The 24,314-nt window shown below is 44.4% G+C and overlaps 1 protein-coding gene across 14 annotated transcripts in view; it reads right to left on the minus strand.

Annotated features, from left to right (window-relative positions):
* The window catches only part of MYO5A (myosin VA), a 4,204,798-nt gene that overhangs the window by 2,220,595 nt on the left and 1,959,889 nt on the right, over positions 1–24,314 (minus strand). For all 14 annotated transcript variants that reach the window (XM_044078829.1, XM_044078834.1, XM_044078828.1 and 11 more), the window contains exon 6: positions 9,199–9,342. In XM_044078829.1, the coding sequence (XP_043934764.1) occupies positions 9,199–9,342 (144 nt within the window). The remainder of the gene's footprint in view (positions 1–9,198; positions 9,343–24,314) is intronic.

Here is a 24,314-nt window from a genome sequence, read left to right on the forward strand (position 1 = left end):
GGCTAGTTGGTGAAGAGAAATGCGAACCACAACTGCCTCCGGGGTAGAGCAGTCGGGCAATGCTTCAGGAGCGCTGATAGGGCTGCTCAGACAAGGGTTCCCTGCAGCCTTGATTCTGCGGATCTCTGGAAGAGGAGTGATCAGGAGCATTCTGGAAGGGAGACTCTGACTTCCAGAAAGTACAGTTGTGTACACTTACCATAAATGTGGATGTTCAAGTGTATTCACTGTTGCAGTCATCACAATTGGGTTACCCTGCCAGGGTAGCCCTCGGACGGCCCGAATACCAGAGGCTTAGTATTTCTGCGTTGGCTGCTGTTGCTTCAGGAATGACGTCAGGTCGTCAGTAGTATAAAGTACGGCAGCCGAAGCCATTACATCAGTTTTTCTTCCCTAACCTGTCAGAAGCCCCCAAGTAGGAGCCAGGTTCTGGTGGAAGAACCCCACCAGTAGAAAGTAAATACCAATATGTCCCTTGTAAGGAAAGAGAAGAAAAAAGGGGGGTGGAGGGAGGGAAACCAGGACTATAACAGTGAATACACTCGAACATCCACATTTATGGTAAGTGTACACAACTGTACTATGTTCTTCATGTTTCACTGTTGCATTCATCACATTTGGGTTGATTCCCAAAGCTGAGGAAATGGGTGGAGGCCGTCAAGGAAACTAGGGGCTAGCTAGGATGCCCTGCAAGACTGCAGAGGCAAACCCTGCCCTGGATTTGGAGAAGAGAGGCAGGTGTTAATGTTTGGTAAAAGTGTGAACAGATGTCCAGGTGGCAGCCTCGAGGATGTCCCTGGTGGGGACTCCTCTGAGGAAAGATGCAGAGGTGGAGGCTGCTCTGGTGGAGTGAGTCCTGACCCCCTTGGGGGGGGGGGGGCGCGGCTTTCCATGTTGTTTGTAGCAAAAATGGATGCAGTGTGCTATCCATTTGGAAATGGTTTGTTTGGAGATGGCTTTGCCTTTTGGCCCTGTAGCAAAGCTAACCAGCAATTGATCAGACTTTCTGAAGGATTTAGTCCTGTCTAGATAGAATTTGAGCTGTCTGTGCACATCTAGAGAGTGCAGGATCCTTTCCCCCTTGTTCTGGGGATTAGGAATAAAGGTGGGCAAATGAATGGATTGGTTGAGAGCCACACTGGACACCACATTGGGCATGAAGGATGGGTTAGTCCTGAGGGATACCATGTCAGCATGGAAGATACTGAAGGGCTCCACAGCCATGAGTGCTTGCAGCTCGGAGAGTCTTCTGGCTGAAGTAAATATTGTGGGAAGAAATAGCCAGGGAATTGTTATGGCTAGGCTTGTATAGGTCCGTGGGCCGATAGCCTAGTACCAAACTATGAAGTGATGGCCAGAAGGAAAGCTGTCTTCCGGGAGAGAAATGTTAGCTTTGCAGAAGAAGCTGGTTCGAAGGGGGACAGGGGAGCTTTTCCAACACAAAGTTAAGGTCCCAAAGCTGGGCTTGGTGCTCTTCTGGGTGGCTTCAAGTTGCTAGCCCCTCTTAGGAACTGTTTCATCAAGGGGTATGAGAAAAGGGGCTGCGCAGTGGGAAAATGAGCAGAGAGAGCAGAGGCATGAATTTTATTATAGGAAAAAGAGAGGACACTGTGTAGTAGGGTCAGCTAAGTAATCCAGGATGAGAGGGAAGGAGGGCTGTGCCGTATTGGCTCCCTTAGCCTAAATCCAGGTGCAGAACCTTTTCCATTCATCAGCATAAGACTTTCTAGAGCTAGGGCGTCTGGCCTCAGTATAACATCTAGAACCTCTTTACTGAGGTTGGCAGATTGATCGGGGGTTACAGAATAAGCCAAGCTGATAAATTAATGTCTCCAACTGGGGATGCATGAATTCCCCTTCCCTCTGGGTCAGGAGGTTTGGAATCTAAGGAAGATGCCATGGTGGCAGAGGGGACAGGCTGCACAGCAAGGGGTACCAGTGCTGGCGAGGCCAGTCTGGAGCTATAAGAATTGTCCTTGGTTTTTCCTCCTTTATTTTGAGGAGTACCCTGGGGGTGAGAGGTAGTGAGGAAAGGCATAGATCGATAGGTTGATCCAGGGGAAGGACAGTGCATCCACTTTCCAAGCCATGCAGTGATGCTCCCTGATGCAGGATTTGCTGAGCTGATGGTTGGTGTGAGAGGCAAAGAGGCTGACCTTCGGGGTGCCCCATTTCTGAGTTATTAGGGTGAAGGTTCTTCTGCTGAGCTGCCACTCATGTGGGTCCAGAAGATTTCTGCTTAATTGGTCTGCCAGAGAGTTGAGAAAACCTGGTAGGAATTGTGCTAACAAGGGGAGTTGCATGGCAGAGGCTGTGTGCCAAAGGGTCATGGCCAGCCTGCATAGAAGGTAGGAGTGAGTCCCTCCCTGCTTGTTGATATACCACATTACAGTGGTGTCTGTTTTGATTGGGAGAGCCCCTGGGGAGAGAAGGGGCTTGAAAGCTATCAAGGCATGCTGGACAGCCACCATTTCTTTTTGATGTGCAGACGGATTTGCCTTGGGCTCCATCGGCCCTGTATGCACCTGCCATCCAGGTGTGCACCCCAGGCATAGTCTGATGCGTCTGTGGTGAGCATCTGGGTGGCAGGAGGTGGTGAGAAAGGTAGTCCCCTTGTTGTGGGAGAATACTGTTGCCCACCAAAAAAAATCTTTTCTGAGGCAAGGAATTACGTGTATAAGAGTCTCCAGGTCTTGACAGTGTTGACAACAAAGGCTTTTTAGGTACCATTGAATTTTCCTCATATGCAGTCTGGCACATGGATTGAGTAGTATGCAAGATGTCATGAACCCCAGAGCTTGCAGGATCTTCATTGCAGATAGCTGGGGTCTGGTGGCTAGTTGAGAGAAGTACGCAGTCAGGAAATTTTGCTTTTCTGGTGTAAGGAATGCCATCTGGGATGGTGTGTCCAGGCTTGCTCCCAGCAATATAATCCTTTAGGTGGCACCTGTTTGGATTTCTTTTTGTTGATTGTGAACCCTAAGGAGGTTAGTAGGGACTTTACAAAGGCCAGGTGCTTGAGTAGCTTTTCCTGGCTGCCTGCCTGAATTAGGCATTTGTCTAAGTATGGGTAAATCTGGCTATTTCTTTGTCTGCAAAAGGCAATGGCCGGGGTCAGACATTTTGTGAAAACTCTGGGAGCAGTAGATAAGCCAAAGGGAAGCACAGAGAACTGAACGTGCTGAGATCCTGCCCTGAAATAGAGATATTTCCTGCATGATTCCCTGATAGGAATATGGAGGTAGGCCTCTTTTAGATCTAGGGTGGCTAGCCAAGCATCCTTGGAAAGCATGGGTAGCAGCTGCTGGAGGGTGAGCATTTTGAATTTGGGGATCACCAGTAAGGTGTTTAGAATGGATAGATTGAGGATGGGGCCGTCAGGTGCCCTCTTTTCTGGGTACCAGAAAAAAGTCTGGAATAGAAACCTTGGTTTCGCTGTTCTGCAGGAATGTGCTCTACTGCCCTCATAGAGAGCATGGAAAGGACTTGCTTTTGTGCCTCTGCCCACTGGTTTGGAGGTAGATCTGGGAAACCTTTTGGGGTAGGAAGGGTGTGGAAAGAAATTTGTATGCCTAGGAAACTATGCTGAGAATCCAGCAGTCGTCGTTAATGGTGGCCTAGGTGCTTGCGTGAAAGGAGAGTTTTCCTCCGAGGGATAAGTGAAGGTGGGCAGAGGGAAGGGGTGGGGGAGGTGAGTCATTGTGAGTTCTTACCATAAGGGGATGGCTTAGATCTCCCTGGTTTTGATGTGGAGGTAGTCCACTGCTTAGATTTCTGCATTCCCTGTGGTTGCTGTCTGGGGTGGACTGGCTTAGTGGGAGCAGCAAAGGACCAGTGCTTGGTGGGACAATGCCTGCTGAACCTGGGTGGCTGGACCTGTAAGAAATCCTTCACTGTCTGCATAGAATTTTGCTTTTTCTTCCATATTTTTTAAGACCTCTTCTGCCTTAGTGCCAAATAAGTTGTCTTTGTGCAAGGGGGCATCCAACAATTCAGATTTGACATGGTCTGGCAAGGGCTGTTCCTTAAGCCATGCATGCCTTCTAATGACAGATCTAGTGACTGCTGCCCTGCAAGAAGCTTCTAGGGCATCAAGACCACAGTGCAAGGTGTGTTTAGTTACTTGACTTGCAGAATGCATTAACTCTTGTAACTCTTTAGATTCTGCACAAGCAGGAAAAGAAGACAATTTTTGTTTGAGGAGTTCCAGGCTATGTTGCTGAAACTTTAGCATATGTAACTGACAATTTAGTGCGCTGATAGAAAGGGTACCTGAGGTGTATACTTTTTTACCCCATCTGTCTAGTGCTTGGGAATCCCTATCTGAGGGGGTGGGATTCTTAGCAGAGGTTGCTTTAATCCCTTTAGGCCCTTGAGAAATTACCTCAAGCTCAGCAGTTTAAAAAGAAATTTGTGCGAGTCAGGGACTCTATAGTACCTGTCTGGTTTTCTGGGTGCAGGAGAGAGGGTATAAGGAGTCAAGCTGGATTCCAGGAAAACATCCTCCACAACTTCCAGGACTGGAGGATGGCCAAGGGTCTGTGCTGTGGAAGATCTAAGAATTCCCTGAGTCTCTTTTAAACTGAGGATAGTCCTGACTCTCTCATTGGAAATGCTCCCTTAAGGTATGAAGGGTTTCCCCAAAGGAAAAATGCTCTGGGGGAGAGGCGGAAGGGATGGAATCCTCTGCATCAGAATCCTCATAAGTAGAGAGGGGTTGCATGTTTTCATATTCAGATGCATCAGAGTCATCAAACTCTTGTTCAGACAAAACTAAAGGGGACAGATCTCTTTTCCTTTTGAAGGGGGTAGCTTGGCTTCCCGTAATCAGCATGATAAGGTCTTCTGCCATTTTAAGCATTTGAGACTGAGGGAAGGAAGCAGGTGCCTGAGACTGCGTTGTCAGTTTCTTGGGTGTGATTCGTACCCTGGGCCTAAGAAACTCTGTAGTTTTTGAAAGAAGATGTCGGTTTGTATCAAGAATTGGTAGTGCGAAGGACTTCCTCAGAAGCTGGCGCCTGTTCAGCGGCTCCGGCCCCATCTAAGGTACAGATGACCACAGGATCCTTAGTCAAAAAAGAGTTTTGCGGCATACCAGACTCCAAAAGGGTCTTGGCAGCGGCCTACAAATCCACAGAAGTGGGCATCAGGGGTGGCAAAAGCATATCACTGAGGACCGGAGAATTGACGACTAGCTTAACGGAAGCATCGTCGGTAGGTTTGGACCTGTGTTATCTGTCTCTGTCTATCTTTACGTTTTTTCAGAAGATCTGCTGTCGGATGGCTTACCGAAGTCATATCAGAGTTCGAGGACTGTAAGTGAAAATATCTAGTTGCAATAAGTGCCCAACGACAGATAGTTCTGGCATTGAACAAAGCTCAGAACGACAGTGGGGGACGTCGTGGTCCGGGCCTAAACAAGTGATGCATTAAGAATGTAAGTCTCGGTGTGGCATTTGCTTTCCACAGGCAAGACCATTGTTAACTTTTTCTAACATCGGTTAGTGCAAGAAAAAAGGATCCCCAACGGAGTACTTAGCTTTAGAAGACTTCAATTTCAAATTGGTAGACGAAACTCAGGTAGTGGCCGACCGGCACTCGTGCCAACTGCTTCTGCTTCGGGCTCCACGGCAAGAAAGACTGATGTAATGAATTTGGTTGCCTTACTTTATACTACTGATGACCTGACGTCAGTCCGGAAGCAACAGCAACGGATGCAGAAATACTAACCCTCTGGTATTCATGCAGGCCGAGGGCTACCCTGGCAGGGATAAACCAAATGTGATGACTGCAACAGTGAAACACGAAGAACATCCACATCTTCCTAGCTCCTCGCTAGATCCTGGAGAAGGACCTCTAAGGAGTAGAAAGCTTGATCCTGATTGCAGACAAAATCTTCCCTTCATACTGACTATGGGTCAAAGTGTCCTTCATGGATGCTGCAAAGAGGGTGGACCCATCAAAGGGGGCGTTGGTAAAAGACGCTTTGAAGGGTTCCACAAACCCGCATAAATATAACCAAGCATGAATCCTTATAGCTATGCCGGTACCTGATGCTCAACAGGAATTGGAGAGGGACGTCAGAGTAGAATAGCTTGGGAGACACCTTTTAAACTCCTCCACCGGCAAGAACTCTGTAAGCGAAGTAGAAAGTTCTCGGACCAAATCCGTTTGGAGGCTGTGAAACATGCCAAGTAATTAACTGCCCTCAGTCCAAAGGTAGCTGAGATGTACACATGCTTCCCATGACGGTCTATTGCTCATCACTCCTTGTTCAGAGGATAAACCATGGAGCTCTGCTCTCAACTCCTTTTGGTGGAAGCTGCAACCATGATGGCATTGCCCGAAACTCCTTTACTCCAGAACGGGCGGTCCACGGGGGGGCTGAGGAATTTGTCTGCTCGTTTGGGAACTGGCTTCACAGTGTTGGGATCCTTCCAGGCCCTGCTTCCGATAAGATATACTCACTCATCAGCAGAGGGAGACACGCAGGAAGTAGATGGGCCCATCCTGAAAGCCTTCAGAGCATGGACTCCTCCGAAGACGGGGGGGTTGGAGAGACCATCCGCCCTTTTCATTCAAGATCTCAAGGATATCCCCAAAGGAGACATCTTTGGGCGGAGATTTGGGGGACCCATCTCTTTCATCAAGGTCCATGTCCTCAGTGAGGGACTCTGAAGGGGAGTCCAAGTGCCTCCTCTTGCATTTTCTCTGGGGAGGACTCCAAAGAAGCAGGGACCCCTCGAGGGGAGGTAGCCCCTTGAAAGCTCAAATGGGAGGGCTGACCCTGGGCAGGATGAGAGGCCTTGCCACCCAAAGTACAGAGAGCCAAAGATGGACTCGGAGGGTTGGGAGATGAAACTCTGGTCCTGGAGAAGGTCTCTCTACCACCAGGAAGTCCGAGGGGCTGGAAGCGGCCTCTTTCTCAATCTTGGAGGGCAAAGTCCCCCAGAGAGTATGAACGAGCCCAGACACAGCACCATGACCCACGGATTACACCGGTCCAGAGCTTTTGAGGGCCAAGGCATTGAGGAGGAGAGACCAGTCCAAAAAAACAGACCCGATCCCACCCACATGGAGCCAGTACTGACCATTCCTGCATGGGGTCCACTTTGGTCCATGGGCAGAGAAACAGAGTAGGCCAGGTACCATGACTGGGACGAGAAAGAAGGGAATTGTCAGCCCCACCAGGATCTGAAAGCAGGTGTCTGGGCCCTGAAGTTCCAAAGCCACTGGGATTTGGAAGAGGAGAATGACTAACAGAGGTAAGTGAAGCCCCCAAGCTGGATGGGCTGGGGAAGCCAGAAGCCCCAACTCTACTTGGGTTTTGAGGAAGCTCCTCATCATCCTGTCAATTTCGGAAGGCAACAGACTCCTGGATGATCTGGAGGAAGAGGAGGAGTGGGTGGACATAGCTGGAAACCTAAGGACTTATGCTGGTGTTCCGGAGTTTGGTTCCGAGACCCAGGAACTGACTGGACTACATATGCCTGGTGGTAGAAGGTGGCTCTTTAAGAATTATTATTGGAGCTGACAAGCCTGTTGGATATGACTGCTGAGCCAAAGTAGCAATTGGATCAGAAAAAATGGTCAGATCCAAGGCTGGCCTGACCTTGCCCAGATCCGAAGGCCTCTGATCTGAATACACCTTGGATCCAGAAAAAGACTCTGCACTGCTCTGATCTGAAGAGCTCTGATCCAAGATGGTCCTGGCTGGAAGCGGATCTAGGGACCTAGTATCAGACAGCTGCAGTTTTTTGGAAGGCACAGAAGGTAATGAAGGGGTCTTCCTCTTAGGATCTGAAGAGGAAGCCTTAGAGGGGAAAATGAAGGGTCTCCCCCCCTGCACCATGCCTTTCAGGAGGAGTTTATTGCGGCACTCCGCCAAGGCCCTGGGGATGAATGTGGCACAAATGTTGCATTCAGCCTCCAGGTGTGGAGCATCCAAACAATATACGCACTCTTCATGCAAGTCAGAATGGGGCATCTTCTGACTGTAAGAGGAGCACTTTTTTAAAACCAGAGGGCTTATCGGACATTAGAAAAAAGACAAAGAACACACTATCACTATAGACACTAATGACCAGAACCCTAATGGCTTAAAAGCAAAAAGGGAGACAAAACACCCACAACAAGCAACAAACTATATAACTGCCTAAAACTAATGGAGGGGAGGCAACTACACAATCAAAAGCTAACCAACTTCTTAAAACAAATTAACCCACTAAAACTAGCAAAATAAAGCAGCAAAAAAACTTAAACCAAGCACTTATATTGAGCACAAGCCAAGGATTGTGCTTGTACTAAATAGTGGCAAATGAGATTGGAGGGTTAGAGGGCAGCAGAGCATTACAGGAGAGGGAGGAGCCTGAGCCCTGGATCTTGTTGTTGGCTCAGATCTGATGTCAGCTCCAAGACCCCATGGTGATGAATAATGACATGGAAAACATCACATTAGAAGCTTAACTGCAAGTATGGCGTTAATTCAAATTGGATTTAAGTTAAAAGCTTTCAAATATGCCTTAAAAAATACAAATGCTACAATAAATAACATTTTGTATATAGCTTAGATAAATCATTAGTTTTACTTAAACATCTTTTCATTGCACTTACCCTTAAATCACAAAGCCATGATATTACTTTATGGATGTGTAATTTTACTGTAAAAATGTAATGCATTTAAGGAATACCACAGAAATAGTTTATTAGACTGTTTGCTATCATCTTGATAAAGCACTTTGTGAAAAAGCAAAACAATGGTTTGAGATGACTCGAGTCTACTAAAACTAATTAGATTTTGTAAGCCAAATTTTAGAATTCATCAACAGTCACAAAACTGTGCCAATTAAGGTGGCAAAACAGTAGTCAGTACCATTAAACTCTGATGGAAAGCTGTACATTTTAAGACTGGAAGAAGCTGCAAACAGCATTATGGTGATGTTTGGAGCAGACGGACAGTTTGGTTGCACAAAATAAGTACGGCCCAGTATTGTGACAAAGCAGGGAGAAAACAGTGAAAGACCATAGAAAAAGTTAAAAGGCAACTTAAAGAATAAAACCACAGTTCTTCAGACTTACCCTCAATTACCAGATGTTTTCTTCCCTCCCAAATGCAGACAGTACCATCCATTTGAAATGTATCACATTGCAGACCAACTAAACTGGAAAGACTTTTTATAGCATTTATGATATACTTGCCTGAAACACAACCCTGGACTTTTCTAAGAGGTATGTTCTCATATTGGCACCAATGATATGATACTTTTTGTCAAAACCAATTTCAATGTACTTTCCAAAACGACTGCTGTTGTCATTTCTGGTGGTTTTTGCATTTCCAATAGACTGAAAAAAAGGGGGGGGGGGGTAAAAAACAGTTTTAAGCACATAATAAAGACTTGGATAATACACTATAATCAGGGAACTGTAAAACATTCAGAAGGTTCTAAACACATTCTTATAGTATATAATGCTGATTATACCATGGATAGTGTTGGTAAATTTGAACAACCCACCTGAAAACATCCGCATAGTCCAACAGATGGATCAGTTCAACAGTCAAAAAATCCCAAACCAGTTTCAATTATTTACTTTAAAATGTAACATAGCAAAGCCCTATAAATAACAACTTTCTGTATATAAATCAACAATTACATGATTTTAATATTTCTTAAATAACACACAGTTTTATAATCTCGGGAAGGATTTTTACATTTCAGCTTCTAGGTAACAGCAATGAAAATAAAAGTGGCACTTGTGCCTATCACCAAAATATGAGACAAAAGAATTAATAGTTTTGAAAACATGATATCCATTTACCCTGTTAGTATTTAACACAATCACAGGCTTCAGTCGCGTCCAAGGAAGCAAGAAACCACTTTTCTAAAAGGTCTGTCTACAGACCATGGCCTCACCAAAACAAACTCCCACAGACAGTCATAAGAGCTGATTCAAAACTTTGCAGTTTAAATGAGCCACACTAACTCTGAAAAATACATTATTTTTTTGACTCCATTGTTTCATTCTTACAGTGTGTACCAGCACTACATCTTAACAACAGACTAACTCAAATTCTGGGTTGGAGCTGGACTGTAAAGGCATATTGAGGGGTTTTGCAGTTACTGTTTAATTTTTTTTAATGACCTATCCCTAGTTTCCCATCTCTGCCCCCTGTGCTCATGTACTTGTATCTAAGAGCTACTCCGCTCTATGGACGTCACCTTAGACTACTGCCCCCCTCTGGGATGGGCATGTTTATCCCTTTTTCACAATGAAAGTTAGCATTTCAAATCTGGCTTTGAAAAATAAAAATCCAGGAAATCAAAATCCCAAACCAAGTAAACTTGTATAAAAGAAATCACTTAACAAAAAAGGTCATTTTTTTAAAATAAAGTACTCTTCTTAAAATATGTGTATTACATATATGTATTATAATTTTCCCAGGATAACTAAAACATTGGCGTGGGCCTGGGGATTTTTATATTTTACTTTCGCTATTGTGCTTGTGGAATATTCTACATTTACAGTCATGTCATTGCAGTTGAAGTCGGGCCAGAAGTGGTGGACACAAATTTGGTCAAACATGGCAACAGGTTCGGATTTATAGGATATATTTAAATAACATACTGGCATATAAAGACGACAGTGCTTTTTTTTACGACTGCTCATGCTGAACGTGATTCTTTACAAAATAATAGTGGGACAAGACAAGTAAATGTTGTGGATACATTTGGGCAGTTGACCGAGGCATCTAAAAGGGTGCGATCATGTGTATGGCATTGTAAACTCTTAAAGGCTTATTTAGCAACTAACATCATACCAAGGGGGCTCAGAGTGTATGTGGAGCCAGGATTAGGTAACAATGATGAGTTTATGTCTAAATGGAGGGCCATACAGGCTACAGCTTCGAGCATGTTTTTACAGATGCTTGTGGAACATTATGAAAACAACTACCTGAATTGGTATCCAGACTTGAACAGTATTTTGAACGTATTCAAGAATTTCTAACAACCCCTAAATATCAAAATGGGTATACACAGTTTGTTATAGATACTGAAAAATATGAGGAACTGTGCGCAAAAGAAAAATGAACAAGTATCAACAGGATGTAAATGACTTTAAACAGGCAACAGTTTATACATGGAAAAAGCAAAAGAGGGGGGTGAGATTTATAGAGGACAAACAAATCCCCAGGACCAAAAGAAAACGAGTTAAGTCTATTTTAAAGAGGCAAGATAGATCATCAAGTGCATCAGAATATTCATCTAGCTTATCCAATACAGATACGGAACCAGAAATGAATGAGGCACAGGATTTTCCTTCACCAGCTTCTAAAATATATAAGACCCCTTAAGAAGGGCAGGCTGTAATCATCATAGAAGAGACTGTGAGGAAAAGGTTTCAGGACAATCTGTCACAACACCAGATTCGGACCTAAATATTGGTCTGGATATGGTTGATGACATTAATCATCTAGTCATCAATCTTACTAGATTTACATTTTCTTCTAGTGAACTCAGATTGCTTAATAAAGGTTTAGGCTTTGTTCCTTCTTTTTTGTGTCACAATATGATGTTATTAACGATGTTAAAAGTTTTTGTAAAAAATTAAACTTGAAATATTATTTTGCACAAAAAGAAAGTACAGTTTTGTACCTACCATAAATGTAGATGTCCGATAGGCATGCATCTGCAGTCCTTACAAATGGGTTGTCCTGTCGTCAGGCAGCCCTTCGGTCGGCCGGATTCCAAAGTCTGGGTCTGGCCTCGGCTGGTGTCGCACTTCACCCGACGTCATAGCTGCAGTTCTTCGGGTATAAAGGCATCAGCCAACGCCATTTTCCTCAGTGTTTCTTGCCCCAGATGCCAGGTGCCCTCTAGGAGGGCTAAATTTGGATAAATGCAAATGTTTCCAAATAGTAGAGAGCAAACAAAAAATAAGCATGTATGTACATATATACAAACAAATACACCATAATAGATTCCCCCAGCTAGCTACAAGATGGGCAAATACCCTAGGAGTACCACAGAGGGGAAGGAGGGTGGGTAATCCTGACTGCAGATGCATGCCTATCGGACATCTACATTTATGGTAGGTACAAAACTGTACTATGTCCTTCAAGGATGCATCTGCAGTCCTTACAAATGGGTAGAATATCATAGCCAAACTGGGGGAGGAGGAGAAATAAGATTATGGTGTAGTTAAGATCCCTTGCAAAACAGCAGTGGCAAAACCTGCTCGGGATCTGGAGTATAAAGGTAAATTATAATGCTTGGCAAATGTATGCACGGAGCTCCAAGTAGCAGCCTCTAAAATGTCTTTGGTAGCCACTCCTCGTAAAAAAGCTGTGGTAGTGGCTGTAGCCCTTGTAGAATGAGGCCTGATGTTTTCTGGAGTTTTCTTCCCATGGTAGGAGTAACAAAATCTAATGCAATTTCCTATCCACTTAGAAATTGTCTGTTTTGAAATTGCATTTCCTTCCATTCCTGTTGCATATGCTACCAGTAGCTGGTCAGTTTTTCTGTTGCTCTTGGTCCTGTCCAGGTAGTAACGTAATTGTCTATGTACATCCAAGGTATGCAACAGTCTTTCTCCCCTGTTCTGTGGGTTGGGGAAGAATGTAGGTAGGTGGATAGCTTGATTTAAAGATACCCTGGAGACCACCTTTGGCATAAAAGTAGGATTAGTTCTCATGGACACTCTATCTTGATGGAAGATCAGGAAGGGCTGTACTGCCATTAATGCCTGTAGCTCAGATACCCTTCTTGCTGAAGTGATTGCAAGCAGGAAAGCAGTTTTCCATGATAAGTATTGTAATTCTGCTGTTGCTGCTGGTTCGAAAGGAGGGAGTGTCAACTTTTCTAGCACAAAGTTCAAGTCCCATGCTGGCAATGGTGGCTTCCTAGGTGGTTTTACATTTTTGATTCCTCTCAGAAACTGTCTGAGCAGAGGATGTGAGAAGACTGGAGGATCCAAGTTGTATTCTGCTGAAATAGCTGATGCATGAATCTTAATGGAAGAATAGGACAGGCCGTTGTGGAAGAGCTCTGCCAAGTATTCCAGGATTTTAGCTATGTTTACCATTGACACATTCTCTCCTTTTGCTGTACTCCAAATGAGATATCTTTTCCATTTTGCTGAATAATTTTTTCTTGTTGAGGGTCTGCGAGCCTCCAAGATAATGTCTTTAACCCTTTGAGATAAATCTGGGTTATTTGGTCTTATGCAATGTTCCAGGCAGCCAGCTGCAGTGTTTTCAGGTTTGGATGCAGGGTTTTGAAGTTGTTCTGTGTTAACAGCAAGGGAACTAGGGGCAGAGGCCATATTTGTTCCCGAGAAATACTCCTCAGTAATGGGTACCAATGTTGCCTTGGCCAGTCTGGAGCTATCAGGATGATCCTTGGACGGTGGTCTTTGATCTTTAATAGCACCTTGTGCATCAAAGGAAGAGGTGGGAATGCATATGCTGTCAGGTTTTTCCAACTGAAAGATAGGGAGTCCACTTTCCAAGCAAGTGGGTGGTACGTCCTTGTGCAGAATTTTTTCAGTTGGTGATTGTGTGGGGATGCAAATAAGTCTATTTCTGGTAGTCCCCATTTCCCTGTAATGGTTTTGAAGATGTCCGGATGCAGCATCCATTTGTGGGCATCCGTGGTAGTTCTGCTTAGGATGTCTGCTAGTATATTTTCTTTTCCTGGCACAAAAATTGCTTGTAACTGAATGTTGAAGCTCAGTGCCACATTCCAGAGGTCCATTGCCATCCTGCATAGAGGGTATGAATGTGTGCCTCCCTGTTTGTTGATGTACCACATAACTGTGGTGTTGTCCGTCCTTATCAGCAGTTGACCCTGTCGAAGAAATGGTCTGAATGTCTGGATTGCCAGTTTTACTGCCAGTATTTACTTTTGATTTATGTGTAGGTGCAGCTGGTCTTGAGTCCATAAGCCTTGTATGCACTTGTCCAGCATGTGCGCCCCCCAACCGAGGTCTGAGGCGTCCGTTGTGATGGTCTGGCTTGGTTGAGTGCTGTGGAAGGGTAGTCCTTTGTTTGATTGACAGGCCTGAGCCCACCATTGGAATTCTTGTTTCAGGCATGGAATTATTGGAATTTGGGTTTCTAGGCTGTACTTGTGCTGAGACCATAAATTCCTTAGGTACCACTGTAACTTTCTCATATGTAGTCTGGCATGTGGAATCAATATTATGCAGGATGCCATGTAACCGAGAGCTTGCAGGACTTTTCTTGCTGTTAGCTGGTTCTGCTTTGTTAATGCCATGAAGTAGAAAGGGAGTTGCTCCTGTTTTTCTACTGTCAGGAATGCCATTTGTTTTGATGTGTCCAGATCTGCACCCAAGAAGGTTATCCTTTGGGATGGTATCAGCCTTGACTTTTTTATATTGACTGTGTATCCCAGGGCTTGTAGAAGATGAATGACTCTTTGCAAATATTTTGTTAATTTGTTTTTGTTGTCCGCTTGTAACAGGCAGTCGTCCAGGTAAGGGTAAATTTGAATTCCCTGAAGCCTGCAATGAGCAATTACTGATGCCAGGCATTTCGTGAATACTCTGGGCGCAGTAGATAAGCCAAAGGGCAATGCTGAGAATTGATAATGCTCTGATCCTGCAAGAAATCTGAGGTATCTTCTGCAATTTGGTCGTATGGGGACGTGCAGGTATGCCTCCTTGAGATCTAGAGTTACCAGCCAAGACTCCTTACCCAGCATGGGAAGAAGCTGCTGTAGGGTCAGCATTTTGAATTTTGGAACAATGAGGTATGTGTTTAAAGCAGACAGGTCGAGAATAGGCCTCCATTGGTTTTCTTTTCTTGGTACCAGGAAAAGTCTGGAGTAAAATCCTTGCCCTTGTTCCATAGATGGTACCCTTTCTACAGCTCTCATCCTTAGTAAGTGAGTTATTTGTTCTAGAGCTTCTGTCTTCTGATTTGGAGGTAGGTTTGGCATTCCTCTCTTCCTTGGTAGAGTATGGAAGTGAAACCTGTAACCTTGGTCTATTGTCTGTAAAAATCCATTTGTCTCCTGTGATGTAATGCCAGTTTACTGAAAATAAGGCTAGCTTCCCACCTAAGGGTGCCTCTAGTTGTTCCCTGGTAGGGGGTGCCAGAGCCAAGTCACTGTGATTGTCCTGTGGAAGTGGTGGTGGTGGCTGGATCTGTGGCTGTACCTCGCTGGTTGTTAGCCTGCCACTGACGTCCCCTGTAGGCACCTCTGGATTGACCCCTGCCTCTTGAGCGTCTATTCCTGCCTCTCGGAGCTCTGGAGGTGTCTGGAAAGGACCAGTTCTTGGAAGGCCAGTTCCTGCTAAACCTTGGAGGCTGGACCTGCAAGAAATCCTTGACTGTCTGGACAGATTTTGCTTTCTCTTCCACCTTCTTCAGCACCTGCTGTGCAGGGGAGCCAAACAAATTGAGCTTATCCATGGGAGCATCTAGGAGCTTTGATTTAACATGGTCTGGTAAGGACTGTTCTTTTAACCATGCATGTCTTCTGATCACAGTGCCAGTCATGGCTGATCTAAAGGAAGCCTCCAGTGCATCATAGCCGCATTTTAAGGAATGATTACTGACCTGCTGAATGTTATGTACCATTTCCTGTACAGATTTTTTGTCTAATGGTTCATCAGAGGACAGTTTTTTAGTTAACTGGTCTAACATAAATTCCTGATACTGAATCATGTGGAATTGACAGTTCAAGGCCCTAGCTGAAAGAGTAGCAGAAGTGTAAACTTTTTTACCCCATCTCTCTAAGGCCCTAGATTCCCTTTCAGAGGGGAGGGGGTTTTTGGTAGAGGAAGCTGCTACAGCCTTGGGTCCCTGGGAGATAGTTTTGGGATCTGCAAAAGGGGCCTTATACAAATAATAATGTGTGTCCGGAACCCTGTAGTACCTATCGGGCTTAGCAGGGGCCGGAGGAAGAGAATCAGGAGCAGTACAAGCATCATTAAAAGCATCATCCACAACAGTAAGTACTGGAGGAATGGCTAAAGGCCTATGCTGTGGCAAATGCAAAAAGGTTCTAAGCCTTTTCCTAGAGTCTGAAAAATCCTGGCCCTGCCATTGAAATTGTTCCCTCATAGCATGCAAGGTTTCCCCAAAAGAAAATTCCTCAGGCAGAGAGGCAGAAGGAATGGACTCTTCTGCATCAGAGTCCTCATAAGGAGAAAAAGGGGCCTCTGGAGGGTTAGAATTATCTGATTCATCAGAGGAGCCATCTGAAGAAACTGGCTCAGGGGGCTCTACTCTAGTCCTCTTCTCTGGAGGTGGGTGAGAGGCCCTGTCTGGATGTGGTTGGGATCCCCGAATCAAAGAAATGAGATCCTCTGCTAGACTAAGCATTTGTGAACTAGAACTGGGCCTGTGAGAGGGGGTCTTAGCAGGCACAGTTTTAGTAGTTTTTGCTGCTTTAGCCCTGGCAAAGGCCTTAATCGACATGGATGCAGGAGGCCTAGCAGCTCCACGTGCAGGGGTAGAAATATCCAAAGGGATAGTATCTGATAAATCCTGTGAACCTGCAGGAGCAGGTGGGATTTCAGTAGCAGATTCAGCCAAGCTGGATGAGGCCTCGGTAAGAGGCAAGCTTTCGACGAAGGAAGAACCGTGGACTCGGTTTCAGCGAAACCGAGACACTCGTTGGCTTAACCGCGGTTTCGGCGAAACCGCGGACCGCGAGTGTCGGTCCTTTTCCTTGCATTTTTAGAAATTTGCGTAGTCGGAGTATCCGGCGGCATAATGTAAGCAAAAGCGGAGCCAAAACTCTTCAGCAAATTCAGACCCGACGTCTAAGCGTTCGTCGGTTGAAAGAAGCACAGGCTAGACAAGCTGCTACGTTGTGGTCTGGGCCTAAGCAAGGTAAGCAGTAAGAGTGGAAATCTTTAAGAGGTATTTGTTTCCCACAATTTAAACAGTTATTCACTTTTTCTGACATCGGCTGAGGCAAGAAAGAGTCCCCAACGGGGTACTTAGCTTTTTAGAAGTCTTCGGTACTTGTAGTAGTAATCTCTGGTTCTGACCGACCGGCACTTGCGAACAGCTTCTGCTTCGGGCGCCACGCGGCAAGAAAGACTGAGGAAAATGGCGTCGGCTGATGCCTTTATACCCGAAGAACTGCAGCTATGACGTCGGGTGAAGTGCGACACCAGCCGAGGCCAGACCCAGACTTTGGAATCCGGCCGACCGAAGGGCTGCCTGACGACAGGACAACCCATTTGTAAGGACTGGAGATGCATCCTTGAAGGACATCATGCTTCTGGTGTAACCCAACATGGTGTTTTTCAATTTAGAAAATCACAGTTTATGCCCCCGTACCACAGCACCATAAAAATTTTTGAACAGTTAGTATTAAAAGACCTACATATGAATCAATCTACTGTTTTCTGTCCAGGGTTTCAAAATTTGACTGTTACAGAGAAAGAAACTTTGAAGGGTCTTATGAACAATTCTAACATAGTAACTGTAGGTGCTGATAAAGGAGGGGCGGTGGTTATATGGGATAAAGTACAATACATGACAGAATCATACAGACAACTGTCTGATACACAGTTTTATTCCACCCTAACTAGTGATCCTACTTTTGAATATAAAAACAAGATTGACAGGTTTCTAAATGAAGCTTGTGATTCACATATTATTACTTCACAACTTGAGACAGCTTTTGGTACACTATCCGGTTTCACAATATTTTTACATGGTTCCCAAAATACATAAGAGATTGGATAATCCCCCAGGACGACCCATAGGGGCAGGAAGGGGTTCAATGACTGAACCCCTTTCAGAATATTTAGAACATAGACTAAAAGGGCTACTGGTCCTGATAACAGCTAGAATTCGGGATACTCAACAATTTCTACAATTGATGGAAGATGTACAAGTCTCAGCCCATGAATATTTGGGGACCCTTGATGTACAATCTTTGTACACCAGCATTCCACATTCTAGTGGGATTGCAGCGGTGGAATTTTGGATGCAACAATCAGGAATGTATAGTACAACAGAGCAGTCATTTTTGATTCAGATGTTGAGATTAGTATTAGAACATAATGCCTTTAAGTTTGATGGACAGTGGTATTTACAGATCAAGGGGACAGCAATGGGGGCTACGTTTGCCCCCACATATGCTGATCTGTTCATGGGGTTTCTAGAAGCCCAATATATTTATGTTATGCCGGTTGAGATTAAACAACAGTTGACAATGTGGCGGAGATACTTGGATGATTGTTGGGTTGTGTGGGGGGGACATACTACTGACTGGCAGCAATTTGTATTATATCTTAATCAGAATCCACGTGGAATTAAATTTATAGGTGAGATAGATCACAAAACAGTGGAATATTTGGATGTTATGGTTAGTAAATCAACAGATGGATCTTTGCATACAGATTTACATCGTAAACCTTTTTCTAAAAATGCGTTTTTGCATGCCAGTAGCTGTCACCCCCCCCCCCCACACACACACACACACACACAATCTAAAATATACCAGGATCTCAATTCCAGAGAGTAAGAAGGGTATGTTCACAAACCAGTACATATGAAAAACAGGCCCTAGATTTGCAAAATAGGTTTAAAAAAAGGGGCTATAAAAAAAGCTGCATTAAGCAAGCATACCGGGCGGCTAGCCAAATGGACAGATCAACATTGTTGACTGATACTGAATCCAGGGTGGATACTCAACAAGTAAGGTTTATCACTACATATGGTAGTAATACTTCTAGTATCAAGAACATATTAGCCAGACATTGGCATGTTTTGCTCTCAGATGCATTCTTTACCAATTATGCGGATCAAGAATGTCATTTTGGATACAGAAAGGGTAAAAGTGTAGGACAATATCTTTCTTCTTTTAGGTTCATAGGTTCATACTAGGCTATCTGCCCTGGGGCAATTATAAGCCTAGCCCGATTCTGTATGGCTTACGCCACCCCTTGATTTGAGTATACTGTGCCCTTTTTAAGGTTTAGTTTACTGTGCCTCTAACAGTGACACGGGAGTAATCCCTGGGGCAATCCTACGATCCCCCATCCACCTATCGAGATTCTTCTTGAAGAGATTCAGTGAGGTGCTCTGCTTCACATGAACTGGAATTCTATTCCAGAGCGAAGGGAGCCTCTGGGTTATGAACCCGTCCCTCCAGCAAGTTCTATTTATTTCTGTGCTGAGGTTCAAGTCCCTCAGTGTGGCTCTAAGGGATTTAGATTTACTGAGGTGGAGCATGTCCATTAATTCTGGATTTGACATAGCTTTGTATGTCAGGCATAGATCGCCTTGAAGTAGGCGGTATGCAACTGAGTAGAGCTGGAGTTTTTTTAACCGAGCAGCATATGGCATCTGTTTGAGACCCTTGATCCTCTTGGTGAGATACTTTTGGGGATTTTCTAATTGCTGCAGGTGTCGGGTAAGGTACATCCCAAAAGGGGCATTGTATTCTATGATGGGCCTGATGAGGGATGAATAAAGGGGCACGATTACCTCTCTTGATCTAGATGTGAAACCCTTCGTGATGAGGTGGGCTATGTAGAAGGTCTTTCTAACCACTTTGGCAATGTGGTTTTCAAAGGAGAGATTGTTATCAACTTGGGTCCCCAGGTCCCTAATAACTTTCTCTGTACTTAATGGGCTTCCACCTATGTGGTAATTTGTGGGCACATTGTTTTGCCAAAGGGTATGACTATACATTTTTTGGCATTTAGCTTTAAACCATGGCGCTGGCACCAGTTATCTGTCTCTGTGAGACCTTTTTGAAGGATGTTTGTGTCAGCTGGAGAGTCGATTATGGCACCCAGTTTGCAGTCGTCTGCAAACTTGGTGAGCCATAGTCCTCCCACGTTTGCCTGTACCTCGGAAAAGTATATACTGAACAAGAGTGGTCCCAGGACAGAACCCTGTGGGACACCACTTGTGACCGGTTTTGAGTCTGACATGGCTCCAGCAACTCTCACTCTGTGGGTTCTGTCTTTGAGCCAGTTTGCGACCCATCTTGTGACATAAGGGTTTATATTTAAGCTGGATAGTTTATCTATGATGCCCGAGTGGGGTATTGTGTCAAATGCTTTTGCAAGGTCCAGATAGGCTGTGTGGACTACCTTCCCTTCATCTATGGCTTTGGTGACTGTTTCAAAGAAGTCAACCGGGTTCAAAAGGCAGGATCTGCCCTTGACAAAGCCGAACTGGGTAGGATCTAGTGTCTGTAGGTCCCCAATGTCTTTGTTTATGAGCTCCATGATGATCCTCTCCATAACCTTGCAGACTAAGCTAGTCAGGCTTATGGGGCGATAGTTTCCTGTGTCCGTAGAGGCTCCACCTTTGTGGAGTGGGACCACTGTTGCTGTACGCCATTCTGTGGGCACATATCCTGTAGTGCGGCTGAGATTGTATAGCTGTTTTATTTGAGGGATTAGTTCCTCTTGGAGTTCATTTAGGACGCAACCTGGGACGCCATCTGATCCCATGAAAGCTGTGTTTTTTGCTTTGGAGAGGGCAGCCTTCACTTGAGCATCAGAGAAGTTTGGGAGGCAGCCCTCTGCCGGGATAGATACTTGCTCTTTTGGGGGGGAGGGGGTGGAGAAGTTTGCACTGAACCTGTCTGCCAGGATATTGGCGATGTCTGTGGGTTCAGTGTATTTTTTGTCGTTTAGAATCAACTCAGAACAAGTCTGGGAGTTGCATCCCTGGTTCCTAACATAACTGAAAAAAGCCTTATGATTCTCTTTGGTGTCCTGTGCAATTTTTCTCTCGAAGCTGGCCTTGGAGGATTTTATGAGGGATCGTAATTTTTTGCTAGTACTGATCAGAGATGCCTTCCCTATTAGGGATTTTGCTCTATCATGTAGTAGCTTCCTCCTTCTGTTGTACAGTTTATTTATGGCAGGGGTCCACCAGACTGGACGCCTGCCTTTGGGTGATTGGGTCTTGGTTTTGTTTGGGATAGCATGATCCATGCATTCCTGGAGATGTCCGTAGAATGCGCTTACATAGGATTCTGCAGTTTGGGCCGTAGTTTCCACTGGCCCTGGGGCCTTGAAGGATTCCACTTCAGTTTTGAGAAGTGAGAAGTTCACTTTTGAGAAGTTTTTCACTCTGGTTTTCTGGGCTGGGGGTGGGGTCGGGATGTGGACATCCAGTGAAATTAATTTATGGTCTGATCTTACCAATGAAGGATATACTTCTGGTGTGGAGCATAGAGTCCCCATGTTGGTAATGATCAGGTCTAGTATGCTGTCCCCTCTTGTGGGAGTGGTGACTAGTTGTCCCATAGCATTTGAATTTATAATTTCCAGGAACCTTTGGGCTAAGGTGCTGGGGCTTGAGTAGTGCTCCCAGTCAATGTTTGGGTAGTTGAAGTCACCCAATATAATGGTGTTCGGAGAGATCTTCATGTTCTCCAGTGTTTTCAGGAAAGCCGAGTGTGATTCCTGACATTGAGAGGGTGGTCTGTAGGATGCTATAAACTGAAAAGCAGTCTTGCCCACTGTTAGTTGCACATGGATGGTCTCCGATACTTCGTGCAATGCCACTAACCTGGAGGTGTGGATATCCTTGATAAATATGGAAACTCCCCCTCCTTTTGTGGTTCGGTCCGGGTTTTGGGGCCGAAAAGCATGATATGAGGTATAGCCTGGTAGTGCTGGGGTGCTCTCTGGAGCCTAGAACCAGGTTTCTGTCACTGCACAGATATCGATGTTCTCCATACTGAGGAGAGCTTCGAGTGCGTGCATCTTGAGGTTAAGACTTCTGGCGTTAAGCAGCATTACCCTTAGTTTCTTGTTCCTTGTGCTATGGGGGTGGATTTGACTTTTGAGCCTTGCCTAAAAAAGGCACTATGGGGGTGGCAAGAGCTTTTGCCAATATCCGAAAGCCCAGTGGTGACAGGTGCAAGCCGTCCCTAGCGAAGCAATGTGGCTTGTCGAGCATGTCATCCCAGGCTGACAGACACTGGATCCCCTTTGAATGACGCCATAATTTTAGCCAATTGTTGAAATTGATAATTTTGTCTTTGTACTGTGGCATCATTCTAGGTGAGGGTAAGATGCTGCTCAAGGTCAGGGTCATACCAGCCTGGGCTACATGATCAGAGAGCTCCTCTATGTCTCTTTTCATGTAGTCCAGGGAGGTACGTCTCAGGTCATTCACACCAGCATGTACAATGACTGAGTCATATTTGTATTTGCTTTGGAGTGACCTGAGTGCTTGCGTTATGTGGCGGATCCTAGCACCCGACAGGCAGCTCACCGTGACCTTCTCTTTATTCAGCCTGGTGAGCGGGACGTCAGTGTGTCTGACAATAGAGTCACCTATTACAAGAGTATCAGGTGTTATTCAGCCTTAAGGGCTGTGGCTGCTTGGCACACTGACTTTGTGGGCTATGTGTTCTGCGTGTTTTGTTTTGAGGTAGCGTTTGCTTGGATGTCTGCTTTGGAGGTCTCTGTTGCTTAGGTAGATTTTTATTTAGAGCCTCCGAGTATATTTTTGTGTATTTATGTGTTTGGTTCGCTGATGTGATACTGGAATTGTGTTGTGTGAGGTTACCTTCTCCTCCTGACTGGTTGCACCAGTTTTGAGATGAGAGAGCTCAGCCTCCAGTTTGGCTAAATAGTTGCATCTCTCACATATATTTGAACCTGTTTGGAGGAGGAGAGGGTTGTCCCGTGTACATGAGACAGTTGTAACATTGCCTCAAAATTCCCAGATTCACCAGCTGGACTGGAGAGGAAACCATTGACTGACCTTTGGACATGCGAGAGTAATATAGGGAAACTGAATTTAAGACGGACCAATAGAGGACAGGATAATCGTAGAGAGTATAAGAGTAAGTAGTGCTTATGGTTTAATTGTGCTAACTTGTAGGATTACTTAATTGGACCAGTGAAGGGCCTTAGAATGAGAATATGGTGTTTAAATTGAGAGATAGAGCAGTTCTAAGGGAAAAAGTGAAGAGCAGACTTTGTGGAGCCAGGAATAGTTTAAACCCAATTAGGCGGCGCTGCCCACTGTTGCGCTATGCAGAAAAACACGCAAAACCGCGCGAGAGGGTTTTAAGAGAGGAAGATGAAGGAGTTAGGAATTGACCCAAAATGGCCAATAAAACTACAGTTTTAAGTCAGTAACCACTCCCACGGGGGCAGGCAGGCTGCTCAATGTTTTTCACTGCCACTGATCAACAGAGAGACTTCCCTTTAGCCCAAGCAAAAAATGGCCTCCAAGAAACTTACAAACAGTTCAAGAACAGCAAGCCTGTAACTGAACTTTTTTAAATCTCAGAAAAGTGGGGGAAAAAGCAAGATTTTTTTTTGTTTTTTTTCAGAGATAGCAGAGGTTCAAGTCATTCATACTAGCACTGTAAGTATTACTTTTTGTGGAACATGTAAATACTGTAAATTGATGGCTAAAACCAAGTCTTTTACATCTGTCAATACCAGTAAGGTGTTTGATATTAGACATCTTATTACTTGTAATAGCTCGTGGGTAGTTTACATGGCTGTCTGTCAGTGTGGAGCATTTTATGTAGGACAGACTTCTTGTGCATTTAAACAATGTATAGCTCTTCACATTAGTGACATTAAATGTCAGAGATCTAGGAGTGCCTCGTACAAACATAAAATGGTTCATGCAACAGCACATTTTGTATTTATAGGGTTGGATATGGTAGTTATGCACAATACCAATGATCATTATAGACACCAGTTATTAACACAGAAAGAACAGAGGTGGATAGTTAATTTGGGGGCTTTATTTAAACCATGCCTTAATGATCATTGCAAATATGATATCATGTTTTATGAGAAAAACAAGCTTGGGAATATTATACCAGCATGTTTATACTCAGTATCATGGTTGTTTATCAGAGCATATATAATATACAAATTTGCTTAGGTAATCTATTGGGTATTAATTGCATAGGTGATGGTTTATGTGATTGTGCATTTCTATTTTACTTTTTTCCCCTTTTTTCTTTTTCTTTTTCTCAGGGGCTATGTTACATTATAGCACATTACTCACAGTAATAATTTTCATGTCCTATTGGGAAGCATTAGTGTAGTCATATTATTAGATATGGTATGATTAGAATTATTATAAGTAGCATCATATTCATGTTTAGGATACTAAAATGTTTAAGTCAGTTAACATGGGTTTGATATTTCATATGCAAAGCAATTTTTATAAATCATATTTCTGTATAGTATTTTACTATTATAATTATATCAGCAAGTTTGCTTTTTGGATCTTTGCTAAATATGTAGGTTTATTATGGTGACTGAGGCTATATGTGGCTAATATTTTTTAAAAAAAGGGTGTATGCCTTTAAATT

The sequence above is a fragment of the Protopterus annectens genome, chromosome 7.part1, assembly GCF_019279795.1.
Source record: "Protopterus annectens isolate FY-2018-M chromosome 7.part1, PAN1.0, whole genome shotgun sequence".
Lineage (NCBI taxonomy): Eukaryota > Metazoa > Chordata > Ceratodontiformes > Protopteridae > Protopterus > Protopterus annectens.